The sequence below is a fragment of the Leptopilina heterotoma genome, unplaced genomic scaffold, assembly GCF_015476425.1.
Source record: "Leptopilina heterotoma isolate Lh14 unplaced genomic scaffold, ASM1547642v1 Lhet_217, whole genome shotgun sequence".
NCBI classification, from domain to species: Eukaryota; Metazoa; Arthropoda; class Insecta; order Hymenoptera; family Figitidae; genus Leptopilina; species Leptopilina heterotoma.
This window is the reverse complement of record NW_025110934.1, coordinates 787,258-811,907: the sequence shown is the minus strand read 5'-3', so window position 1 is coordinate 811,907 and position 24,650 is coordinate 787,258. Positions and strand designations below refer to the sequence as shown.

The window sequence follows — 24,650 nt, the reverse complement described above, 5'->3', positions numbered from 1 at the left end:
TAATTTCTGCATATTTGTCAACTGCAAATGATTTTTGCGACAAACATCGCAAAGATCTGTTGCTGGTTTCATCGTCATGATGTAGGGACAATAAGTTTGCCAAATATCAAAAAATGTCGAATGCGCAACTTCTCGAATGTTCTCATCATCTTTAGCTGCTTCTAAAAACTTCCGATACATTGCTGCCTTGGTATCACACGATGGCAATTTTACGACTTTCTCGTAATTCCTAAACTGGGGTAGTCGACCCGGCAAAGGAATTGCCACGCGCGATGCGTAAGATTTCAAAAAGGCAACAATATTTTGTTTATCGGCTTCTGTGATGACGTTTTTATTTGTAGAGGCTTTATTTGTAAGCTTGTGATCTCTTATACTGATACCGTCTTCGTCATAGCTTTGCATCACATTTTTGAATCTTTTCAGTCCCAAATTATGTATAAAAAGATACATATTGCGGCAGATTTGCAAGTCAGCAAAATAATATTTGATGCATTGGCGATCTGATGTATCCTTTTCTAATTTTCCCGCGTGGAAATAGAAAGTATGGGATAACTATGGATGAAGTTTTTTTAAGATTTCACCCAAGATTAATGTGCAGTGGCTCAACTATGGGTTTTGTCCAAATCCCATAGTTAAAGTTTGGCTGTCTATAAGTCCAACATTCGATGAAATTTCGCCGCAAGTTGTGCCATACTATGAGTCAAGAATGAAACAGTCGATGGAATTTCGCCGCTACTTGTGCCAAACTATGGGCAAAGTATGGGACTTTTTAAAATAATACTCTCTAAATCTGAATATGTGAAATTACACTTAATATACGTTATAAGTCGTCTTTTCCATCAATAAGTGCATGTACACCTATGAATAAATGAATTTTTTACAGTGAAATTCCACTTATTATAAATGTATATGCACTTATTGAACGAGAGAGCGACTTATAACTTACAAATTTGTGAATTTTCACATATTCAAATTTATAGAGTAGATTTAATCATAGGGTCGGATTTTACTGAACGTTTCCAATTTTTTCGGTGATTACTGAAAACATAATTTTGAAGAAATAAATTTCTTGTAGTTTCTATAAAATAGTATAAAATTTTGTAATCGTTTTTATAATGAAATTTTAAATTTAGTATTCAGAAGGAATTATAAATTTCAAATTTTATTTGTAGTATAATAAGTAGTAGAAAAATTCTTAAAATTTTTTACAATTAATTAATGAATGCATTAATTAATTCTTAATTTTGAAATGAAGTGAAAAAATTAGAAAAGTAAGTTATTTTTTTTCTAAGGGTTTAAAATTACACAAAATTTGAGAAAACTTTAGTAGTATAGTAGTAGCAAATTTTATTAAAGACCAATTTTAATGTAACATAAATAAGAAAAGAAAGACACTTTTTTGAAACTGAACTATAATCATATTTTTTGTTATCTTCTTCAAAAATAATTCATAATTATCTAAATAGCTTATTCGTTTTCGATTGTATTAACAGGTTCTGCAATATACCGTACAATATGTCCATTTTCTCGCATAATTTCACTTTCAAAGCATACAGTTTTTAAACAATTTAAATCTAAAACATCAGTTTCATTCGAAATACTTTCGATTCGGTGTATAAAATTCAAGCCAATTTCTGGTAAGACAGTCAAGGGGTAAGCGAGATTTGTTATAATTTTTTTTATAACTACGAAGTAATTTGCTGGACATTGACAATCATTTCTACATTCACAATACGCAACTTTCAAAAAAAAGTGTATTCTTCCGAATTTGAATATATTATTATCAATATATTTTACAAAACTTGAATTTGTACATTTGGCCCTGGTATATATTTCGGAAGTAAATAATATCTTGTTTTTTAATAATTTCTTAAAAATAACATGCTTTGTAGCTACGATTCCTTGATCAATAAGTCCCATTAAAAGTTCATTGTCGATGCGCACTTTAGAGAGCCCACCAACTATAAACAAAGAATCACCTATAGGCCTCAGTTTCATTTGCTTGGTAGGAGATAAAAACTTTTTACAAAATGCATAAGATTTACTTTCCACATTTAGCATTTCCTTATGTAAAGTAAATGTATTAATAAATAAGGAGGCACCAAAATACATTTGAAGCTGAGCGCACTTGCTTCCATGAATTAAATTTTTCAGAATACCGTTAATATTTTCGAAAGTAAAACAATTATAAACAAACAGTGGACCCAACAGTTTAACAACCATAGGTAAATGCAGAAGAGAATGAACATTGCATGTCATATTTTCCAAATCATAGAGGTATGCAAACCTAGAAACAAATTCATTGAGCATTCGAGTAGCATTGTCTAACATTTCTTGAGAAATGCTTGGTTGACAAAGTAAGTATATTGCACCTACTAGTAATTGTAAATGTTCAAAGTAATCGGCAGATAATAAATCTTCTAAAATTGGAAGAGAGTAATAGAAGAAAAACGTTTTGTACATAGATGCTTTCCAAAGTTTAATGTTATTTTTTATTGATAGTAAACGTCTTTGAATGAAGTTTGGTGGAAGGAGAGATTTAATTCTTTGATCCACGACAGTCACAGTTTCGAGAATAGAATAACGTTTTCCAGCAAAATTAGGATCAAACCAAAAAGTCATCAATGATTTAAATACACCAATAAAAACCATGTGCATTGCGTCGAGTGATGTAGTTGTTATCCACTTATATACTAAATTAGACAATATGGTTCGACCTTTTACTCCAAAACTTAAACTTTCAGCATGCTCTAACGTTTCATCTTCGTTCCGCAGAAGAACATTCTTTTTATACGGATACACTTGCCGGTTTCCCAATCTCTGTCCTTCTTGCAAACATCTGTGACACCCAAATTTTCCATTATATTGTTTCATGTTTAGAAATAACGCCTTTGCCGGAAGATCGCAGGAGCCACAAATAATCATTCCCTTCACACGTATCACTTCATCATTTGACAATCGCACATCAATGCCGTTATGTAATTGGCGCATTTCGTCATATAAAGGAGATAAAAATAAGTTTGGAAACGGTTTTTCATCGCCAAACCACATACCAGCTAAAATTAAATTTTCCTTTTTGAATCTTTCTTCATATGGCAGTTCGTTAATAATTAAATAAAAGGGCCAAAATGAAAACTTCGATGTTTTAAAACCCTTCACTCCGTCAGTGTACCAGGACAAGGATATGTTATTTCTGTTTGCCAAAAATCCACCAGGCTTACTTAAATCCCTATATACACTCCCATCATAAATATCCTCAATATTATTCGGATCTAATTTTTCACGATTAAATCGGTAATTCAATTTATCTCGAAAACCTCTTCTTAAATAAAGAGCTTGAATTTGATCTTTAACAGAAATTGATAAGAAATAATTAGAATCTATTGTTTCCAAACATTGAGGACATTGCCTAACCTGTTGATCAAGGAAAATTAAACAAATTGGACAATAATAATGTCTCGTAACGGGTGTGTGCAAATTCTCAAAATATTGTTTAAATGTGTACAAGCTAGTTCTACAAAAATTGGGTTCGGGACAATGCAAAGCAATTAGTTGTAGAATACCCGCAAGAACTACGCCTGATAAGGAAAATTTTAAAACTAGAGCAAGAATGCTTAAAATGCTTTCTCCTATAGTAATTGGAGATCCCTCGTATAGTGGCAAATCATCATCATCTTCGATATCATTATTATCTTCAAATTCATTTGGATTTTCACCATCAGTGCTAGCCTCGGAGTTACTATCAAGATCTACATCAGTTTCATTAGCATCATTATTCGAATCATAATCAGTACTACTTGCTTGTGACGAATCAATTTCAGTATCTAAATCGACTTCTTCATAATCCCAACCTAATAAAAGAAATTTTTCAGAAAATGAGTATTTTTATTGAGAACTGAATTAGTCAATTGTATTAGAACAAAAATAAATTGTGATTGGTACTCACACAGCACAAGATCTTCCTGGAGGATACCGGGAAGCTTTCCAATCCTTCTTTGAAAGTGTAGAGGTAGCTTTTTCTAGACTCATATTTTGAGCTTCTAGGAAGCTTCTTTAAAACTTACAAAGGAAGATTGTGCAGATTCCACTAGATCTTGTGCTGTGCGGCTAACGTTGAATAATTTTTTATTTTTTCATATATATTTTACATGTTAATTTAATAAATTAAATGTGTACTTTAACAAAAATCCAGAAATATTTTTTGGTTACATTGAAGTAACATTTAATATTTTAAATGTTATCGTAGCGGATAAAGTTTCGTTACGGTATGTACTTCAAATGATAATATAAATTAAGAGTATGTACTTATAAATTTAGAAAAATTACCTGTAAAGTTTTAAACCAATCACAATTTAAATCGTTAAAGTGTGCTAATCTTTAATTTTAAAAATTGATAAAAATGTTTGTTGAGATTTGTGAAAAAATTAATGAAACTGAAGTTACCAACGTTTGTTCGACGAAAAATATAATACGTAAAAATTTCCCCGCCTCAGATCCAATTTTTTTTCCACATTTATTATAGATACTAATATTAGAAGTCATTAGAAATTATTTTCAAGTGGAACCAGGTCGGGGAGGACAACGATTTTGATTTTTGGCACGGATTTTTCGAAAAATCCGCGACAAAAAATCAAAATCATTGCCCTCCCCGACCTGGTTCCAGTTGAAAATAATTTCTTATGATTCCTGACATTAGTATTTTTAATAAATGTAGAAAAAAAATTGGATCTGAGGCGGGGAAATAGAAATTGTTTCGAAATTTCTGAATTTTCGAAAAATCAGTGACAACAAAAATGTCAAAATCGTTGCCCTCCCCGACCTTGTTCCACTTGAAAATAATTTCTAATGACTTGTAATATTAGTATCTATAATAAATGTGGAAAAAAAATTGGTTCTGAGGCGGGGAAATAGAAATTGTTTCAAAATTTCTAAATTTTCGAAAAATCCGTGACAAAAAATCAAAATCATTGCCCTCCCCGACCTGGTTCCACTTGAAAATAATTTCTTATGATTCCTGACATTAGTATTTTTAATAAATGTGGAAAAAAAATTGGATCTGAGGTGGCGAAATAGAAATTGTTTTGAAATTTCTGAATTTTCGAAAAATCCGTGATGAAAAGAATGTAAAAATCGTTGCCCTCCCCGACCTGGTTCCACTTGAAAATAATTTCTAATAATTCCGGACATTAGTATTTTTTGTAAAAGTGAAAAAAAAAATTGGATCTGAGGCGGGGAAATAGAAATTGTTTCGAAATTTCTGAATTTTCGAAAAATCAGTGACAACAAAAATGTCAAAATCGTTGCCCTCCCCGACCTTGTTCCACTTGAAAATAATTTCTAATGACTTGTAATATTAGTATCTATAATAAATGTGGAAAAAAAATTGGTTCTGAGGTGGGGAAATAGAAATTGTTTCAAAATTTCTAAATTTTCGAAAAATCCGTGACAAAAAATCAAAATCATTGCCCTCCCCGACCTGGTTCCACTTGAAAATAATTTCTTATGATTCCTGACATTAGTATTTTTAATAAATGTGGAAAAAAAATTGGATCTGAGGTGGCGAAATAGAAATTGTTTTGAAATTTCTGAATTTTCGAAAAATCCGTGATGAAAAGAATGTAAAAATCGTTGCCCTCCCCGACCTGGTTCCACTTGAAAATAATTTCTAATAATTCCGGACATTAGTATTTTTTGTAAAAGTGAAAAAAAAAATTGGATCTGAGGCGGGGAAATTGAAATTGTTACGTATTATATTTTTCGTCGAACAAACGTTGGTTTCATAAAAATTAATAGAATAATCAAAATGTTTTCTATATATCTTATACCTTCGTCAGTTATCTCGCTTTCGTCACTATGAATATTCACATTAGAATTATCGCTTATTGAGGCTTCATTATCTCCAATACCATCAGTCTAAATATAAAAAATCACCGCTTAATTTCTAAAAACAGGAAAACATGGATTTGGCTCTCAAAATTTTACATACACTTACTGAATTAGAAAAATCTGAAAAATCTGAATCTTCGGTTAAATCGTTGGCAATTCGCAATTGCGTTTTTCTGCTAAATAATTCAAAATCTCGAACTCGTGGCATTTTAAAGCAAAAGATTACAAATTGACTTTATTAATGCAAATTGAAATTTCAAAAAAATTCGATTCGATTTAATTTGACATTGACTTGATGAAATTAGCGGCGAAACAAAGGCAGTTTGATTTTTAAAAAACATATGTAAGTCTATATGTTACGTTGCCCTTGACAACGAAGTTTCGTGAACGAGATTTGACAGCATTGAAATATAGGCAGCTTCACTTTGACATAATGGAAACAAAAATGTATATGCTCGTGCAATGGGTAAAAAAGCCAAATGAAGTGACAGTAATGGAGGAAACTGAAAGCGCAAAAGAAATAAATGAGGGAGAAATATTTGATATTGACTATCCGAAAAAAGGAGTTTTTAAAGCAACTCTTCTTCAAAGGAGTGGTAAACAATAATAATGTTTATTTACAATTGTCACTAAAATAATATTATTTTTTATAAAAAACTTATTACTGTTATTTTATAATATATTTTTATATTATTTACAAATAATGTATTATTATCATTGTTGTTATTATTATTATTGTTAATATTTTTATTAATATTATGATTATTTCATTATTATTATTGTTAATATTTCTATTAATATTATTATTATTTTATTATTATTATTATTATTATTATTATTATTATTATTATTATTATTTTTTTTTTATTCACTTCTGCAAAATTTCATTTATAATTTGCAATTTACTTTTTAGTTTAACTTTTTTTTATTAATTTTTTAAATATTTCTCCCTCATTTATTTATTTTGCGATCTTAGTTTTCTCCATTATCGTTACTTCTTTTGGCTTTTTTACCCATTGCGGGAGCATATATATATACATTTTTCTTAATTTATTATTATTATTATTAATATTATTATTATTCTTATAAAAATAATAGCAACACTCTTACTTATTTCTACAGTCTGTAGAAAAAAATAATACATAATTTTAAATAGAGTTTTTAATTTTGTAAATAAAATATTTATAATTTTCATGTACCTATTTTAGAGTCAAAAGACTTTTTAGAAAAAATGAGCAGAAATGTAAATAGAGACGGGACCACGACTGAACAGAAGAAAAATAGAAATGTCAGAAAAGTAAAAACTCAATCCACGAAGGAGAAGGCTCAATTAAAATTAAAAACGAAGATGAGAGAGCAAACAAAATCAGTTTTAGAAAAAAAAATTTCATCACTGCACCCAATTTGTGGTAAATTAAATAATACATAAATATGTTTTAACTCTATGTGTTTCTAAAAGGATTTTTAAATAAATTGGAATATAAATTTAACGATGCATTTGCAAATAAGAATTTGCAAATTAATGAAAACAAATAGAAGTAACAATATTCACTTAATAGTTAAATGTTAATTAAATTTAATACTTTTTCTAAATATGTACACTTACATTTTTTAATTTTAATGTAAATTTAAAATTTTAATTTTTTTACATTTCCACGAAAATAAAAGTAATTAAAATTTTAGAGAATATTTAATTTTTTAAAAGTAAATTGTAAATTGTAAATGACATTTTTCAGAATTTTTATATTATATCTTTACTACTATTTCCATATATTTTGTATAGATAATAAACATGATGAAACTACTAATTTTGATTGTATAAATGATGTTCAAAGTGATGGTGTCAATAATATAAAATATAGTAAACAAACAAAAGCTGAAGAAATAACAAAAATTAATGATAAAAAATTAAAAAGTCAATGTGAAAGTGACAAGGTTCATTTAGCACTGAAAAAGAGAATGAGAGCCCAAACGAATAAAATTATACAAAAAGAAATTTCTAATTTTTCATTAATTTGCGGTTGTTAAATATATTATTTTCTTTTAACTTTTATCCAATTTATAGATATATAAAATCTTTGTGGAAGAATTATATTAAATCTTTCAAAATTTTACAGAGGATGCAGATAAGAAAACCGCTAATAAAAGTGTGAGTGTGAAGAATAAAGAAAAATTAGAATTAGAAAATCAAATGAAAAGGGACGAAGCTCATTTAGCACTGAAGAGAAAAAAGAATGTTAAGATGAATAAGACTGATGAAAAACAAATCTCCAAAATGTTCTCAATTGTAGAATCTCCTTCAACATCGATATTGCCTACAACTTCTGTGTTACGTTCAACTTCCAAATCACCTTCAACTTCTGAATCGCCTTCATCAACTGAATCACCTTTTACTATTGAATCGCCTTCAATTATTGAATCGTCTTCAACTACTGAATCGCCTTCAACTATTGAATCGCCTTCAACCACTGAATCGCCTTCAACTACTGAATCGCCTTCAACTACTGAATTTAATTTAACATCGAAATTGACCTCAATTTCCGCATTAAATTCAACTTTCAAATCGACTTCAAATTCAAAATCGTCATTAAGCTTCAAATTGCCCCAAAAAACAAAATTAGTTTTAACTTCTACACCACCTTTAACGTCAAAATTGTCCTCAACTTCCAAATTACATGCAACTTTAAATTTAGCATCAAACTCCAAAAAGTCTACAAAGTCAAAATTTTCTTCCGAATCATCTACAACTTCCGAACAGCTATCAAATTCCGGTAATTTACATTAAAAAATTACATATTTTATAGTGTTTGGAAAACCAAAGAATTATTCTTTTATAGAATTATACTCAGTTTTAAATTTGTTAAAGAGTGATTTAAGCTATTTATCTTTATTTATAATCTATACTATTAAATCATTTATTTCTTTAATTTATCTAATCACATTATTTAAAATATTTTTATTATTGAAATTATTTTATTAGTGAAATATTTGAAAAATTAATTAATTTAAAATAATGACAAAAAAATTTAATATATTAGGTAATACAAACGAAGATTCTCAAAATAATACCACACAACATGAGAAATCAATTAATTTGCTCTTCGATGAACTGAAAGCAAAAAGTAAGAAAAAATGAATTATTTTAAATTATTTAAAGATTTAAATTTAGCGCATAATAATAATTTTTCGGAATTTTTTTTAGTTACACCAGAAGTTATCAATTTTTGTGAGATACTATTAAAATTTACTAAAATGTCCTTAAATCAAAATGGTGAAGTAATATCTTCTGTGAGTACTGCATTTAAAATTTGTATTCTATATTTTAAAATATGTTTTCGTTATAATTAACTTATTTGGTTATAACAGATAATGGAAAATTCCTTAAAGACATCTAATATGACGCCATTGTTTGAAGGATCGGATATCCTTATAAATGAAAATAAACTGTTTTTAATGAAGCGATATAGACATAAGCCAAGGGAATTAACTCGTCAATTAATGTTGGAATTAGTAGGACCTGAAAAATTAAAAACTATGACAGCGCTCGGAAAAACAGGAAATGGAATTCCCGAAAATATAAGAGCTAATGTCTATAGTTAGTATATTCATATAATATAGATTTTTATAAGTTATAGAGGAAATTTTAAATCATTTTTGTAAATACAACAAGAATTTTTTGTAATTTTCAATATTATAATATTTAAATTTTAGAATATGTGCACGTTAGAAACAAACATTTTACTGAGGTGGAATTTAGATCTGTCTTAAATTATCAATGTGGAACTTTGAGAAATCCTAAAGGTGGAAAAAAAGATCATTCAGAAATAGAAAAGGTTAATGATAATGAAAAAGATATAAATAAAAAAACAAATGAAAAAGATAGTCACCGTGAAAAAAATAGCGAAGATGAAGTGAATGAAGACGACAATAGTTTTGCAGAGAATGGTGAACATTCCGAGACTACTAATGATGATAACGATAGCGAAGAAGAATCAGAAAGTGAACTTGATAAGAATACTGAGAATGAAGAGGATGACAGTGAGCATGAAAGTGAACATGGAAAAAATCTTGAAGAGCCAAAGAAGAAAAAAACAAAATTTTTTTAAATTACATTACAATTTTCATTACTTTTTTTAAATAGCTAAAAGACTATTTAAAAAGTGCTTGTTCTACCTAGAAACCACTTGAATCTATACTTATATTAACGTTCTCTTCTATTTAATATTAAGCCATATTAATTTAATATTAATATTAAATAAAATAATTAATTTAATAATTTAAATACTACCAAATTGTATTATTTAATTTTTAAATTTAAAGACAGGCTTCAATTTCTTTTAAATTTTAGATCTTCTCGGAGACATGAAATAAAAGTATTTTTATTCCAATTCATAAAGTTTACCTATATTTTTTGCAATTTCAATTTAAAAAAAAGTTTTTGACCATAGCTTTTTAAAAAATAAGGCTTTTTAAAATTGTTTAAAAATGTAGGAGTAACTTTAAAAGTCTCATAACTTCGATTTTCCTATTTATAAACTAAATTCGATCAGAAATTACAAAATTATAGATATTTGAAAAACCAAATATTGTGGAAAATATTATTTTCTCAACTTTTCTTTTCTCTCTTTTTTCTTTTTTATATTATAATCGCATATTAAATTAAGAAAGTCTAAAAAAAATGCAGTTTAATCTGTAGTTGAATTAAATTGCGCAATTAAATTACGTGATTTTAAAAAGTCCCATACTTTGCCCATAGTTTGGCACAAGTAGCGGCGAAATTCCATCGACTGTTTCATTCTTGACTCATAGTATGGCACAACTTGCGGCGAAATTTCATCGAATGTTGGACTTATAGACAGCCAAACTTTAACTATGGGATTTGGACAAAACCCATAGTTGAGCCACTGCACATTAATCTTGGGTGAAATCTTAAAAAAACTTCATCCATAGTTATCCCATACTTTCTATTTCCACGCGGGTTGATTTAAAAACTCTTTTATTTTCCGAAATAATGTACTCGTTTTTTAAATCAGGAATACGGCGATGTTGTTCCAAATGCGCATAAATCACCAGATTTTGCTCCTTCTTGTGTAAATCCATAAAATTTAATCTGAAAATTAAACTTTCATTAATACGTTTAAAAAAAAGATTTTTAGTTTAAAAATAAATTTGTGTGATTAAAGAATTTTATTAAAATTAAGTATATTCAAAATAATTGAATTCATCATAAGAATTTTAATTACTTTTCGAAAATAATAGAATTATTTCAATTCTTTTGACGAATATATTCAAAAATTGTATTGAGCTAGTAATTTAATTCTTATATAGAATTTTTTAAAAATATTTTGAGAATAATTAAATTGTTTTTCAAAAAATTTAAATTCTTGTTGAAACTAAATTTTATGGGAATTTTTGAAAATAATTAAATTCTTTCGTTTAATTTTATTTTAATTGGGTTAATAATTATTTAATTCTTGCAAAGAGTTTTAGTATTTATAAAAATAGTTGAATTATTTCGAAGAATTTATTAAAGTTTAAGAAAATAATTGCAATTTATGAAAATATTTTAAAATATTTGAATTCATCTAAGGAATTCAATTAAAATTGTTTTAAAAATAATGGAATTCCTGCAAAGAATTTTACTATTTATAAAATTAATTGAATTCTTCGGAAGAATTTTACTATTTATAAAAATAATTGAATTTTTTCGAAGGATTTATTAAAATTTTAGAAAATAATTGAATTCTTTCGTGAAATTTTCAAAATAAAAAATTTTGTAATTTGCAAAACAATAATAAGTTGAATATCTTGTACCGCGCGTAACATTTCCTATTGCGTAAGAATGTGGTAGAAGCAATACAGGGTTTTAGGTTCAATTAGGACTTGAAAAGGAGTTGTCAGAGTTAAATAGAACTTACGCAGGAGGAAAAAAACACCAAGGGTTTGTTAGGTGCAGGTTAGGGTTAAATTATACTTACCAGGAGGTAAGCAGGTCTAAAAGTTCGACTCAAGGACAAAGTTCAATGAGAATAAAGGAGCATTCAGACCTCTGCAGGCTGTCTGCCTGCACAGCCAAAAGAAATAAGAGTAAGGAAGAAGGTGTAATAAATTTGAATTTCCTGACTCTCTTACTCTTGTACGTTACCATGGCAACCTGCAGACAGACGGCCAGGCTGCAAAGGTCTGAACGCTCCATAAGAGTGAAAAAGCATTAATTTGAATTTTCTTACGCCCTTACTCTCGTAGAATCTCAGCTGCCAGCGCAGATAGCAGCGAGCTGAGCAAGTACCTTTATATATATATATACAATATTATTTATTACTTGCAAATATAAAAATTAAATACTTGTAAATTTCACAACTGACAAAATACATTCAGTTCACAATAAAATTCAATATTTATTTATTTTATCACTAATCACAAAACATATCCTCATTAATAAAATCAGACTTTTGTCTGTACATTGCATAGAATTCAAAATTTCTATTATATTCCTTCTTTTTACACTCTAAGGAATGCGAAAATACTATTAAGAAAATTATGTGTGTATGTGTATATGTGTGTATGTGTGTATGTATGTCCGCAAATTTTCGACTGCGAATCACGGAAAAACGGTTCGATCGTTTGAAGTGAAACTTGGCAGTCTTTTAGGCATTAGCCTAACTTAAAATCCTAGCGATAGTAGATTAAAAAATATTAATATAGACAAAAGTTATGTCATTTTTTCAAAAATTCGAAAATTTTTTACTTTTTTATTTATTGCAATCAACTTTGAATTTTGCATAGCGTTAATTTTTTTAATGAAACTTAGTCATTAAATTAGTAAAGTTATAAATAAATAAATAAATTTTTCGTTTAGAATTTTTTTTTTTTTTAATAAATATTTTAAAGATTAACTCTTTTTTGAAAAATAAATTCTAACACAGAAATCAAATAATATGAAAGATAAAAAGAAAGGAATTCAAACATTTGAAAAATAAAATCAATTGTTTTATGTGTAACTTTTAATTGACAACTAATTGTCAGTTTAGATTTGTTTGAAACTGAAAGGATCAACATGGGTAAATTTAGTTTAAATTAAATATAATAAATAATCGTGTTTAATATAATGATACATTTTATTTAGTGGTTTTTTATATAAAAATCAATTTTAATGTTAAGAAAAATTTTCAATTTTAGTTTTCGGATTTCTGAAAAATCTATTTTTCAAAAAAAATGAAGAAAAAAAAGATGAAAATGAAAAGAAAAAGGAAAGGAAAAATAGAAATAAGAATTTGAGAAGAAGAATAAAACAAAGAGAAAATAGAAGGTATATAAATTAAAAAATAGTGATATAAAAAACGAATATTTAATACTAATACGAAATATTATATTATTTATTATATATTCATTGTATGATAAAATAAAAATTGATTTTTTAAATTATTTATTTACATTTATTTATTATATATTTATTATAATTTTTTAAATTTAATTTTTTTAGTTAGGGTTTATTTAATAAACATAAATTGTTTTTGATATATTAATGAAATAAATTTTTATTATTATTATTAAATCAAATTATATATACTAGTCACTATTTTTGCGCGCTACGCACGCCCCTTTTCTTTCTGCTATTAAAAATGAAAATGTTTTTACACCGAAAAGTTTCTAATATTACTCTAAAGATACACACATAGTTATTAAAAACATTTTATCTTTAAAGAATTAAATTTTATTTTAAATTTTGTGTACCTAATCCCTTTTTTAATAATATGTTCTGGTAATAAAACATCATTTAATTCACCATTGACAACTTTAAGTAAAAAATCTACAAATTCCGTTTCTTGTGGTAAAGCTCTCATATTATCTGTTGATGTGTATTTTTAAAAATATTTCTTTAGTTTATTATTTTTTATTGATAAATTTACTATTTCTGATTTAGTACCCCGTTCTTTAATTGGTAAATTTTGTCGAAAATCTCCGCCTAGAATTACAATTTTACCACCAAAAGGTTCGTTGGAATAGATAATCCATAATTTCTAAAGCATATTTTGGAGCCATTGGTGCTTCATCCCAAATAAAAACATCTATATTTTTTAAAAAGAGGCCTTCTAAAGATTGAACATTAATGTTTGAAGATAAATCACTGTATAATGGAACGGGTAAGCCTAAAATTTTATGAACAGTTTTTCCATTAGGAAGCAGAGTCGCAGCTATACCTGTAAATGCCATGTTGCAAACATTTATTCCTTTACTTCTTAACAATTAACATAGAACCATCAAAAGAAGAATCCTTTAGGGGATAAAGTACATAATCAACTACAATTTTTTGTTTTACATTTTATTTAGCATAATTCTGTTCTTCTACGTTAATATGTTCTGCAATATTTATATTATTAACTTGTTCAGTAAAAATTTCATCTTGTATATCTAATAACCCCTGAAAGTTAGTTAAATTATATCCTTCGTTAAATAACATTGTTTAAATATTTCTACAAGCCCTTTGTTCAGCTTCAATGTCGTTTATTTTTTAATAATCTTCTGACATTTGACCCTTAAATTGTTCCCATATATAGTTTATCCGGATGTACAAGATGACATTGAATTAAAATTCTTGTAAATAATTGGCGAAGTGAATGAGGCATCATCCATAATGCAGCTTCTTCGATTGTCCTAATCCACTCACTATCATCTTCTACAAGTCCTAATGCCAAACAAGCAGTTGTAAAAGATTCATGAACAACTCCATTAACTGTTCTCAAACTTTCAAAAGAAGTTGCTCCTTTTACTGTAAGCAACAATAATCTAAGATGAAATAACTCCAATTGATGTGAATTAACTGAATACATTCTTCCCTATACTTTTACTTTACGAATTCTTTGTTGAATATTATTTTGCATGATAATTTTATGTAAAATGGGAATCATATTTTCATCAGGAATTTCTGCAGAAATATAACGATTAACACTTTTAACTGTTAATATTTTAGAATTATCTTTCAATATAACTAACAAATGAATGTGTGGAAATCCTCGCTTTTGAAATTCAATAACATAAACATAAGATTTGACTTTTCCAAATAATTTGTTATCAACAATAGGTTTAAGTAGATGTTTAACTTTTAATGCGAAAACCCTAGTTACTATATCAGGTCTATCAGCAGCAGTTTGATGGAGGAATAAATTTTCCTGTATCTCTTTCCAATTTGGATTACACGTCATTGTGATAAATAAATCTGGTCTACCATGACGAGCAACAATAGCCATCGAATCCTGATATTGTTGCATCATATTGCGAGGTGAGCCTATAAAAGTAGAAGGCAATATAAGCGTTTTTCACACGTGTACATCATTTTCCAACACGTGATTGAGTAAATAATCCATCAGTCCTTTATATCTTTCACTTCTCACTTGAGCTTGATTATTTTCACAAAATCTTAATCTATCTTTTTCTATTTTTACATCATTTTCAACAACCCATTGTTTAAACAATCTACCTCCATATAAAAATTGATTAAATTCTTTATCTCTTACAGCAATTTTGTATTTAATGTAGGCAGACCTCGAAATAGTATGATTTCTAATTCTGTAATCACAATCACTACGAATCATATTAATATTATAACCCTTATTTCCAAGTGGATAAAATATGGGATAAATCCATGGTTCAACATTCGGATCTAAATTACTAACCAATTTTAATTCCTTTGTAGATTTATTTTAAACCGTTTCATAAGATTCTGGTATTTCTCCTTCAGAGTCTGCATTAAAAATTGCAGCAACTTCATTAAAACTTTGAGAATTGTATCTATTTTTATCAAAGCTTTTTTTCAACGTAAACAATAATTGTAACTCAGGAATTTCTTCATTATTTGTCTTGCTAATTCAGCTTCTATTTGAATTAGCTCTTACATCATCATGTGAGATTTTGTGTATGCATTAGAATTTCTCATAATATTTTCTATAGATTTTAAACCGTCTTCATCCAAATTTTCGTTACTTTTTAATCTGTATCTGATTAATTCCTCAGGGTCATAAATAAATAATTGACCAAAACATGGATCCTCACCTTTATCCGGATATAAAGCACTATTAATTTGATAGTAAATTTGACCTTGAATTTTGTAACAGAATGGTCCTCTTCTTCTGCCATTAAAATTAATTACATTAGCATTTAAAGATGCAAAAAAAGAATTATTATACAGCCTTATATTCTTTTTAAAATGACCTGATTTTTTATTAAACCCTTCTAACAAAAGCCTTAATTCATCTGGATATTGTATTAAAGTTAACACAACACCTCCATGACTACAGCAGTCATTAAAACTAACTTTTTTACCAGTAACTTTTTTATCTTTAAAATGTTTAGCTTGACAATGTGTGCAGTAATTATTTATCGGACCTAGACAATTTTCAACATTAAACTCATTTTGAATTTGATGCTTTAACCACTTCGGCGGCATGGCGTTCCAATTGGCGTTCCATGAGTAAGTGTCAGAAGCGGCAAAAAAATTCGAAAATGGCGTTCCTATTTAAACTTTATTTCTATACTCTGTAAACACATTAAGTTTACTAAACCAAATGTTTTATATTTTTTAAGATTATGAATCTTAAATTAATTTTCAAAAATTCAAAAATAGGCGGATCCAATATTGTGAACCATTTTGGGTAAATGTTGGAAGGCCATTCGTAAAAAGTATTAAAAATTGGTTACATTAAAACCCTTATAAAACTATTTAACACCTCGAAAAAATAATTTTTTCTTGTCCTATTCGTCTTCATTTATCTCAAATAATAAGAATATTTGATTTTGGAAAGTTTAACTTGACTACAAACTTTTGAAATCGAGTTCAAGTAGGAACGCCATTTTCGCACTTTTGCCGCTTCTGCCACTTACTCATGGAACGCCAATTGGAATTCCATGTCGCCGAAGTGGTTAATACTCCTTCCACGGTGGGCTTGAACCAACTGTAAATAAAAAGTCTTGCGAAATGGGATATTTTTGTGGATTCCAACACTGGAGACCTCTCTGAGTATTTTGCAATAAAAATTAAAATAATCCATCGGGCCGTTTTTGAAAAAAGTAATTTTTAGTATTTCCATCGTGAACTCTGTATACAAGCACTTTAAAAAAAAGTACAAAATTTAATTTAAATTTCATGAGTGTACAATAGTATTTTGGATCGCATAATCTGAATTTGATGTTGGATTTAAGAATTTCAAAATGTCGAATCTAATTTATCGACCAAACAGTTTAAAAATTGTTTAGATCTTCTTGAACCTCAATACTTGAGGGTTTTCGGGGTCACTAAATCTGAATTCAATGTTAGGTTTTGCAAATTAGAAATGGCGGATCCAATATGGCGACCAAAAAGTTTAAAAAATTTTTAGATTTGCTTGATACTCATTACTCGGAGCTTTTGGTATCGCTGAATCTGAATCCGAATTTCCGTATTTGAAAGAATTACTTTTATTAAAAAAGAAAATAGACAAATAAGATTATATAAATAATGACATTACTTACAATTAAAATTAACACTTATTTACACATTATAGCACTGTAATAATTAATCTATTAAAACTGCTTTGATTAATCTTTGGACGGGAAAGCGAGGTTCATTAGTCTCCGCAAGTATCTCTTTTTCAAATTTCTCCAAATCCGTATAAAAAATGAGTTTATCCTAGAAATTCTCTTAAATAGACTAAAAGTACCATCGAATAATCTGAATATTTTTACAGTTATCATATTCCAACTGTTAATAATGTCACGTGGGTATTAAAACATTTTACCAGCACGAACTGGCAATCGGGGTCCAGAGGACCCCGCAATGTCATAATGATAAAAATTGTACTAAGTGTGTTACATACAAATATCAAAATAGTGTTTTTCTTTCAAGAAATTTGCGCCTACACAAATTAATCCTGCCTTGCACTCAGAACGGTGTGTGTATTTTCCAGGATACTGCGCAAATCTAACAGTTCGTTAAATTTAAAATCTTAATCATCATTTTTATATTTTAAATTTAATGCATTAAAATTAATAATATAATAAAAAGAAAACAAAATATATACAAAGATCTACGTTTTTGTAAGCGTTTTTAAAGCGGGGTCCAATAGACCCCGCTTACCCACTTACGTAATTTTTTTAGCTTTCCCGCCCAAGGGTTAAAAAATATTTCAACAATGGAGACCATTAAATCCACATACTATTTCAAAAATTTTGTTTACCATATTGGATCCACCATTTCTAATTTTCAAAAATTGACATTGCATTCAGATTTAGCGATCCCAAAAACCCCCAAGAATTGAGTTTCAAGTATATCTAAACAATTCTTAAACTTTTTGGTCGCCATATTGGATCCGCCATTTCTAATTTTCATAACCTAACATTGAATTCAGGTTGAATGACCCCGAAAACCCTCAAGTATTGAGGTTCAAGTAGATCCAAACAATTTTTAATTTTTTTGGTCGCCATATTGGATTCGCCATTTTGAAATTCTTAAATTTAACATCAAATTCAGATTATGCGATCCAAAATACTATTGTACACTCATGAAATTGAAATGAAATTTGATTTTGTACCTCTTCTTAAAGTGTATGTATACAGAGTTCACGATGGAAATAATACTAATACCATTTCGCAAGACTTTTTATTTAAAGTTGGTTGGTTCAAGCCCACTGTGGCTTCACAATAATTTCTTTGACATCAAGTTTTCTTTGTTTTTGACAAAGAACTTGTATCACCATTTTTATTTTTTAATTTAAGGTTCTCAGCATATTCTATTTTGGATTTGACTTAAAGTTTTTTCTTAGTTAAAGTGTGTTTTTCACTTAATAATTTACGTTATCAATTGTACGTTTTAATTTTTGCCTCTCCCGATAATTTTTTTGAATTTCAGTCCTACTTTCTTTAAGTGTTTTTGATGCAATATTTCTTTCTTTATTTTATTTATAATTCTCGGGAAAGAAATGGATGTGTATGCTTCATCTGAATAATTTTCATTATCAATTTTACGTTTTAATTTTTGCCTCTTACGATAACTTTTTTGAATTTCAACCCTACTTTGTTTAAGTGTTGTTGATGCAATATTTTCTTCATTTATTTCATATATTATTCTCGAAAAAGAAATTTCTTTTTTAATAGAGTTTTTAGAAAAGTTTGATTCTCCATACTGAAGTTAAATATCTTTTTCATTTAAAAGTCAATTTTAGTCATACACAGCTATGCAAGATCTACTATTAGAAAGTTGTACAGAGGGAAATTTACATAAACTATTGTTTTCATACATTAACATTAAATGATTTCTAATATTACAATAATAGTAATTGACAGAGTAAGGCAGAATATTAAAAAACAACGATGTTGCAAATGCTATTGCATATACTCCATAAGAAAGACTGTATTCTGGTTGTTGATCAACAGCTGTGAAAACTACTGGCGGTTCAAATGGATATAATCTAATTAAATAATCTCTTTGATCATGATTTAAACATTTCTTATTAAGACTATCAAAAATGTAAAGGCTCATTCCATCATAATAAGTACAAATCCAATGACCAGATTTATATGATCCACTAAAAAGTATTTGAATGTGCTGCTTACTTTTCTCGATTGGAACTATCAAATCAATTGTTTGTAAACACAAAGTATTTTTCATATTATAAAAAAAATTTGATTGTCTTCCCAATAGCTTTTGAAATTCATACATATGATCATTATTTAGCATTGCTCCTTCAGTGACAACAATACTTAAATCATGAGTAGTCGAATTAACAGTTTCTCCTTTGTTAGACATTGTTCTTTTATTTTATAAAATTAACTTATATCAAGGAATTATAATCTTAAAAATAGTAATATTACATTAAAATTTTAACATCAAGTTTTATACATTGAATTATAAATTTTATAATTTCCTTTTATCCAATGTTACCAAATTTTGCCTCTTTTAGAAAATAACAACAAATTTACAATTCTCTCCTTATTCAAAACTTTCAAATTTTTCCTTTTATCAAATATAATCAATGTCCAATTTTGTCTTTCATGCAATTTAACTAATTTCCATTTTTGTCTCTTATCCAATATTTAACCAATTTACAATTTTCCTTTTCTCCAATTTAACCAACTTCCAGCTTTGTTTTTATCCAATATAAATAATTTACAATTTTTCCTTTAATCCAATTTATCCAATTTCCAGCTTTGTTTTATCCAATATAACCAATTTCCAATTTTTCCTTTCATCCAATTTAACCAATTTCCAGCTTTGTTTTTATCCAATATAAATAATTTACAATTTTTCCTTTTATACAATTTAACCAATTTCCAGCTTTGTTTTTATCCAATATAACGAATTTCTAATTTTGCCTTTTATCAAATTTAATTAATTTCCAGCTTTGCTTTTATCAAATTTAAACAATTTGCAGCTTTGTTTTTATCCAATATAATCAATTTCCAATTTTTAATTTCATCCAATTTAAACAATTTCCAGCTTTGTTTTTATCCAATAGAACTAATTTCCAATTTTTCCTTTTATCCAATATAACCGATTTCAAATTTTGCCTTTTATCCAATTACAGACGATTTCCAAATTGTAACAAAATTTTAAATTTATTGATAAACATCAAAAAAATTATTACAAATTTTTTAACTTTATTAATAATTAACATCAAAGACAAAACACAACTCAATTAATTATTTAATGATTGACAAAATTTAAAAAACAGTATTTTAATGTAATTCTATTATTATTTACTATTCACTTATTATCACTGATTATATTCACTAATACTTACTATTCACTAAATCACTATTTACTAATTCACGAAGTATTCACTAATAATTCACTTACTTAACTTTATATTCACTCATATAATATAGTGAGTGAATTTACCAGTGAATTATAAAGATTTTTTAATTTAATTTTCGTTGAAGACACGTAGAACGTGTCCCAAGGAAAATAATCTACGATATGATTTTTAAATTAAAAATAAATATTCGTTCTTATATTTAGGTATCAGGCCCTAAACGTGAGTGTCCTTTTTGCACTCGTAGATTGATTCTGAGGCTAATATATATTATATATAAATATTAGACCTGTATTAGACCCTACGAAGGATTACCGCAAACAATACGAACCCTTGAACAATAGTCCTTGTAAATGAGGGACCCAGGTAATAATATTTTCTTTCTTTCTTCATCGCAAGGAAAACTATAGATAAAAGTCAATATAAATATATATATATATACTTTTATAATTGAAACACAAAAGGTAACGTCTGGGTAACGGCGCCAGTAACGCCGGCTCTGGTTTCTCTCTTTCTCTAAAGGCAATATAAATGAGAATGTCTCTCTTTACCTAATTTGCATATCTACTCGTTTCATATTAAGGATTCTTAGAAAACTACAACAGCTGGAAAGAAATGGAGGTTTCTACATGAATGGCAATTCTTTCCATATTCCTCGAAATTCGCAGTTCCGTGCAGACATTTTGTACACAGGAGTTCCAAATCCAACGCGCCAAATATATCCAAGATATTTCCCATATTCACGTTCACCTTCTGCACCATTTACAACAAACCAATGCATGCAACAAACATCAATTCCATCATGTTCATCGTACTCACAATTTCCATCATGTTCATCGCACACGCAAATTTCTCCATGCTCATCACAGACACAAATTCCATCATGCTCTCATCATTCATGTTATCGTTCTAGATGTTGTAATTAAAATATAATTTGATTAAATAAAAAAGAATATTAATTAAATAAATAGTTACATTTTTTAAAAATATGTTTTTAATTTTAATAAATTCTGTTTATATTAAAAAAAGAAAATTAAAAATTAAAAGAATTTAAAAATAATAAATTAATTAATTGAAAAAGTTAATAAAATAATAAAAATAACTTTATTTAAATAAAAAAAATTATAATTAATTTAAATGTTTATAAATAATAAAAATGATGTTATATTGAATTTTATTTATATTGAAAAAAGAAAATTAAAAATTAAAAGAATTTTAAAATAATAAATTAATTAATTTAAAAAGTTAATAAATAATAAAAATTAAGTTTATTTAAATAAAAATAAATTATAATTAATTTAAATGTTTATAAGTAATAAAAATGATGTTATATTGAATTCAGTTTATATTGAAAAAAGAAAATTAAAAATTAAAATAATTTTAATATAATAAATTAATTAATTTAAAAAGTTAATAAATAATAAAAATAACTTTATTTAAATAAAAATAATTTATAATTAATTTAAATGTTTATAAGTAATAAAAATGATGTTATTTAATTTAAAAAAATTATAATAAATAATAAAATATGAAATAATTTGAAAAGTAAATTAATATTAAAAGAAATATTTTTATATAATTAGATATGAATTATTTATTTAAAATATATATATTAACAATTAACAAAATTTAATTTTTCTTTGCTGATTTATTTTTTTCTCCCATTCTTCAACAGATTTTAAAAGATCCTCATCAGACTTTGTGAGATCTGAAAATACTTTTTATAAATGACGGGTTCCACGTCAAGTGCCCCAGGTCAAAAATTTACATGGAATATTTAAAAAATTTGTAGTTTCTTTAAAACAAAACGAAAATACTTTTTCTATTTTGGGTTTTTCTGCTGTTTTTCAACACTTTCTAATAGTGTAAACAAATGTAGAGAAAAAAAATTTTTTGACCTTGAAAAATTAAATTAAAAAATAAAATTTCATTTTTTTATCAAATGGACAGTTTTTATTTTAAAAAAAAATTTATTATAAAGGTGAGGTTTTTTCCTAAAAAAAATGTATAGGTCAAAACGTGGGACAAGAACTTTTAACTGGTCAAAATAAACATTTACTTCTGCAGTGCACCGACCCGCAGTGGAATTTTTTTTACAATTTACTATTTAAAAATGTCTACACCTAACAATTTTGAACCGATTTGAGTGTTCTTTGTCTTAAATTAAAGGGGAATAAATTCTTAAGACATCCTTCGAGGACAATTTTGGGGATTTTAATTATTTATAATTTTTTTTAATCAAAGTTAACAAATTAATACACTTTTTTAAAAAAGGACGTTTATTTTCTTATTCCGTTGCTGCACATGATCTAAATCAATTCAAATTCATCCAATATGACCACCAGATAATTACTAAAGCATAAAATAATTTATTTCAATTGTTATAAACAATATACAGCCCAACAACGCGCAGGGGCGGTGGATTGCAGAAGTAAATGTTTATTTTGACCAGTTAAAAGTTCTTGTCCCACGTTTTGACCTATACATTTTTTTAGGAAAAAACCTCACCTTTATGATAAACATTTTTTTTAAAAATAAAAACTGTCCATTTGATAAAAAAATGAAATTTTATTTTTTAATTTAATTTTTCAAGGTTAAAAATTTTTTTTTCTCTACATTTGTTTACACCATTAGAAAGTGTTGAAAAACAGCAGAAAAATCCAAAATAGAAAACGTATTTTCGTTTTGTTTTAAAGAAACTACAAATTTTTAAAATATTCCATGTAAGACCAAAAATTTAAACTTTGACCCCCTCCAGTTTTTATATTTGTTTAAATAAATTAATCATATTTGATATTTTTTATTGTATCTAATAGGACTACTGTTTGTGCAAACTTTTTACCTGATCCCAAACATTTCAAATTTGGACCTGGGTCACTTGACGTGAAACCCGTCAAATATAAATATAAAAAAAAATTTATATATATATATATTCGCTACAACTATGCCCTTTTGTTTGAATTGTGATTATTGTTCACAGTAATACATGCCGGACTTTTACTGATACTAAAATTTTGCATATTTTGGAGTTTGAAAAAGATGTCTGGAAGATTCAAAAAATTTGAAGAACTTAGTTCGAGACAGAAAAGAAGGCGGTTAAATAACATTCTCGAAAATATAATACATATCGAAGAAGATTCTGATAGATTAGAGTGGGACCCAGAAAATATTGTTAATGAAAGTGGTGATAATGATGGAAATAGTTTTAGCGGTGAACGTGAAAATGAAAATATTGATGCCGATACTGGTGATAACGACAATTTTATTGGTAACCATAATAAAAGTGATAATGATATTAGTGATGCTGAAAGTGAAAGCTCGCATGAAGATGACTTTGACGAGAATTTAGAGAATGTAGAAGATCCTGCTGAAATGGACAGTGATTCAGATGTGTTGGAGAACGAAGAAGAAGCTGATTTAGTATATTTACAAAGGAAAGCATTAAAAAATGCGTATTTAACTGCAAATATAAATCTTAGTCAAGAAAATATATTATTAAAAACCTTGCGAGAGTTTCCTTTCAATCAAATATCCTTACCAAAAGATGCAAGAACTGTCGTTAACACGCCAACTATAGTTACCATCTAATCCCTTTGAATTTTTTGAACAATTTTGTCAAGAAATTGTGGATATTCAACAAGAAGGAGGAATTATCGTAAGAGGTCAGTGTCTTCCATTAACATTTCATTGCTTTATTGCTGATGCTCCTGCGCGTGCGTTTGTTTTAAATCACTGGAGTCATAATTCTTCAAATGCCTGCTCGAAATGTAAAGTTGAAGGTCGTCGGTGTTTTACTCCAAAATTTGAAAGAACAATGGTTTTTCCGGGGGTTGAACATACAGTTCGTACAAATGAGGATTATGAAAATATCTTAGACGAAGATCAACATCATGGTAGAAGTCCTTTGTCTTCTTTTCTGCCTCTAGTAACGCGTGTACCATTTGAAGTTATGCATTCTGTTTATCTAGGTAATTTCAAAAA

General features: G+C 27.3%; 2 protein-coding genes across 2 annotated transcripts; both read left to right on the top strand.

Annotated features, from left to right (window-relative positions):
• The first annotated feature begins 5,793 nt into the window (after window positions 1–5,793).
• Window positions 5,794–10,023, top strand: LOC122501817 (histone-lysine N-methyltransferase, H3 lysine-79 specific-like). Its single transcript, XM_043611579.1, has 7 exons — window positions 5,794–6,482; window positions 7,095–7,295; window positions 8,004–8,657; window positions 8,925–9,008; window positions 9,089–9,174; window positions 9,253–9,481; window positions 9,598–10,023. Exons 1-7 carry the CDS (start codon window positions 6,320–6,322, stop codon window positions 9,990–9,992), a joined length of 1,812 nt encoding a protein of 603 aa, XP_043467514.1. The 5' UTR covers window positions 5,794–6,319; the 3' UTR covers window positions 9,993–10,023.
• A 13,685-nt stretch (window positions 10,024–23,708) lies between these two features.
• LOC122501851 (chromatin-remodeling ATPase INO80-like) lies at window positions 23,709–24,257 on the top strand. The gene has a single exon (XM_043611614.1). It carries the CDS (start codon window positions 23,709–23,711, stop codon window positions 24,255–24,257), a length of 549 nt encoding a protein of 182 aa, XP_043467549.1.
• The last annotated feature ends 393 nt before the right edge of the window (window positions 24,258–24,650 follow it).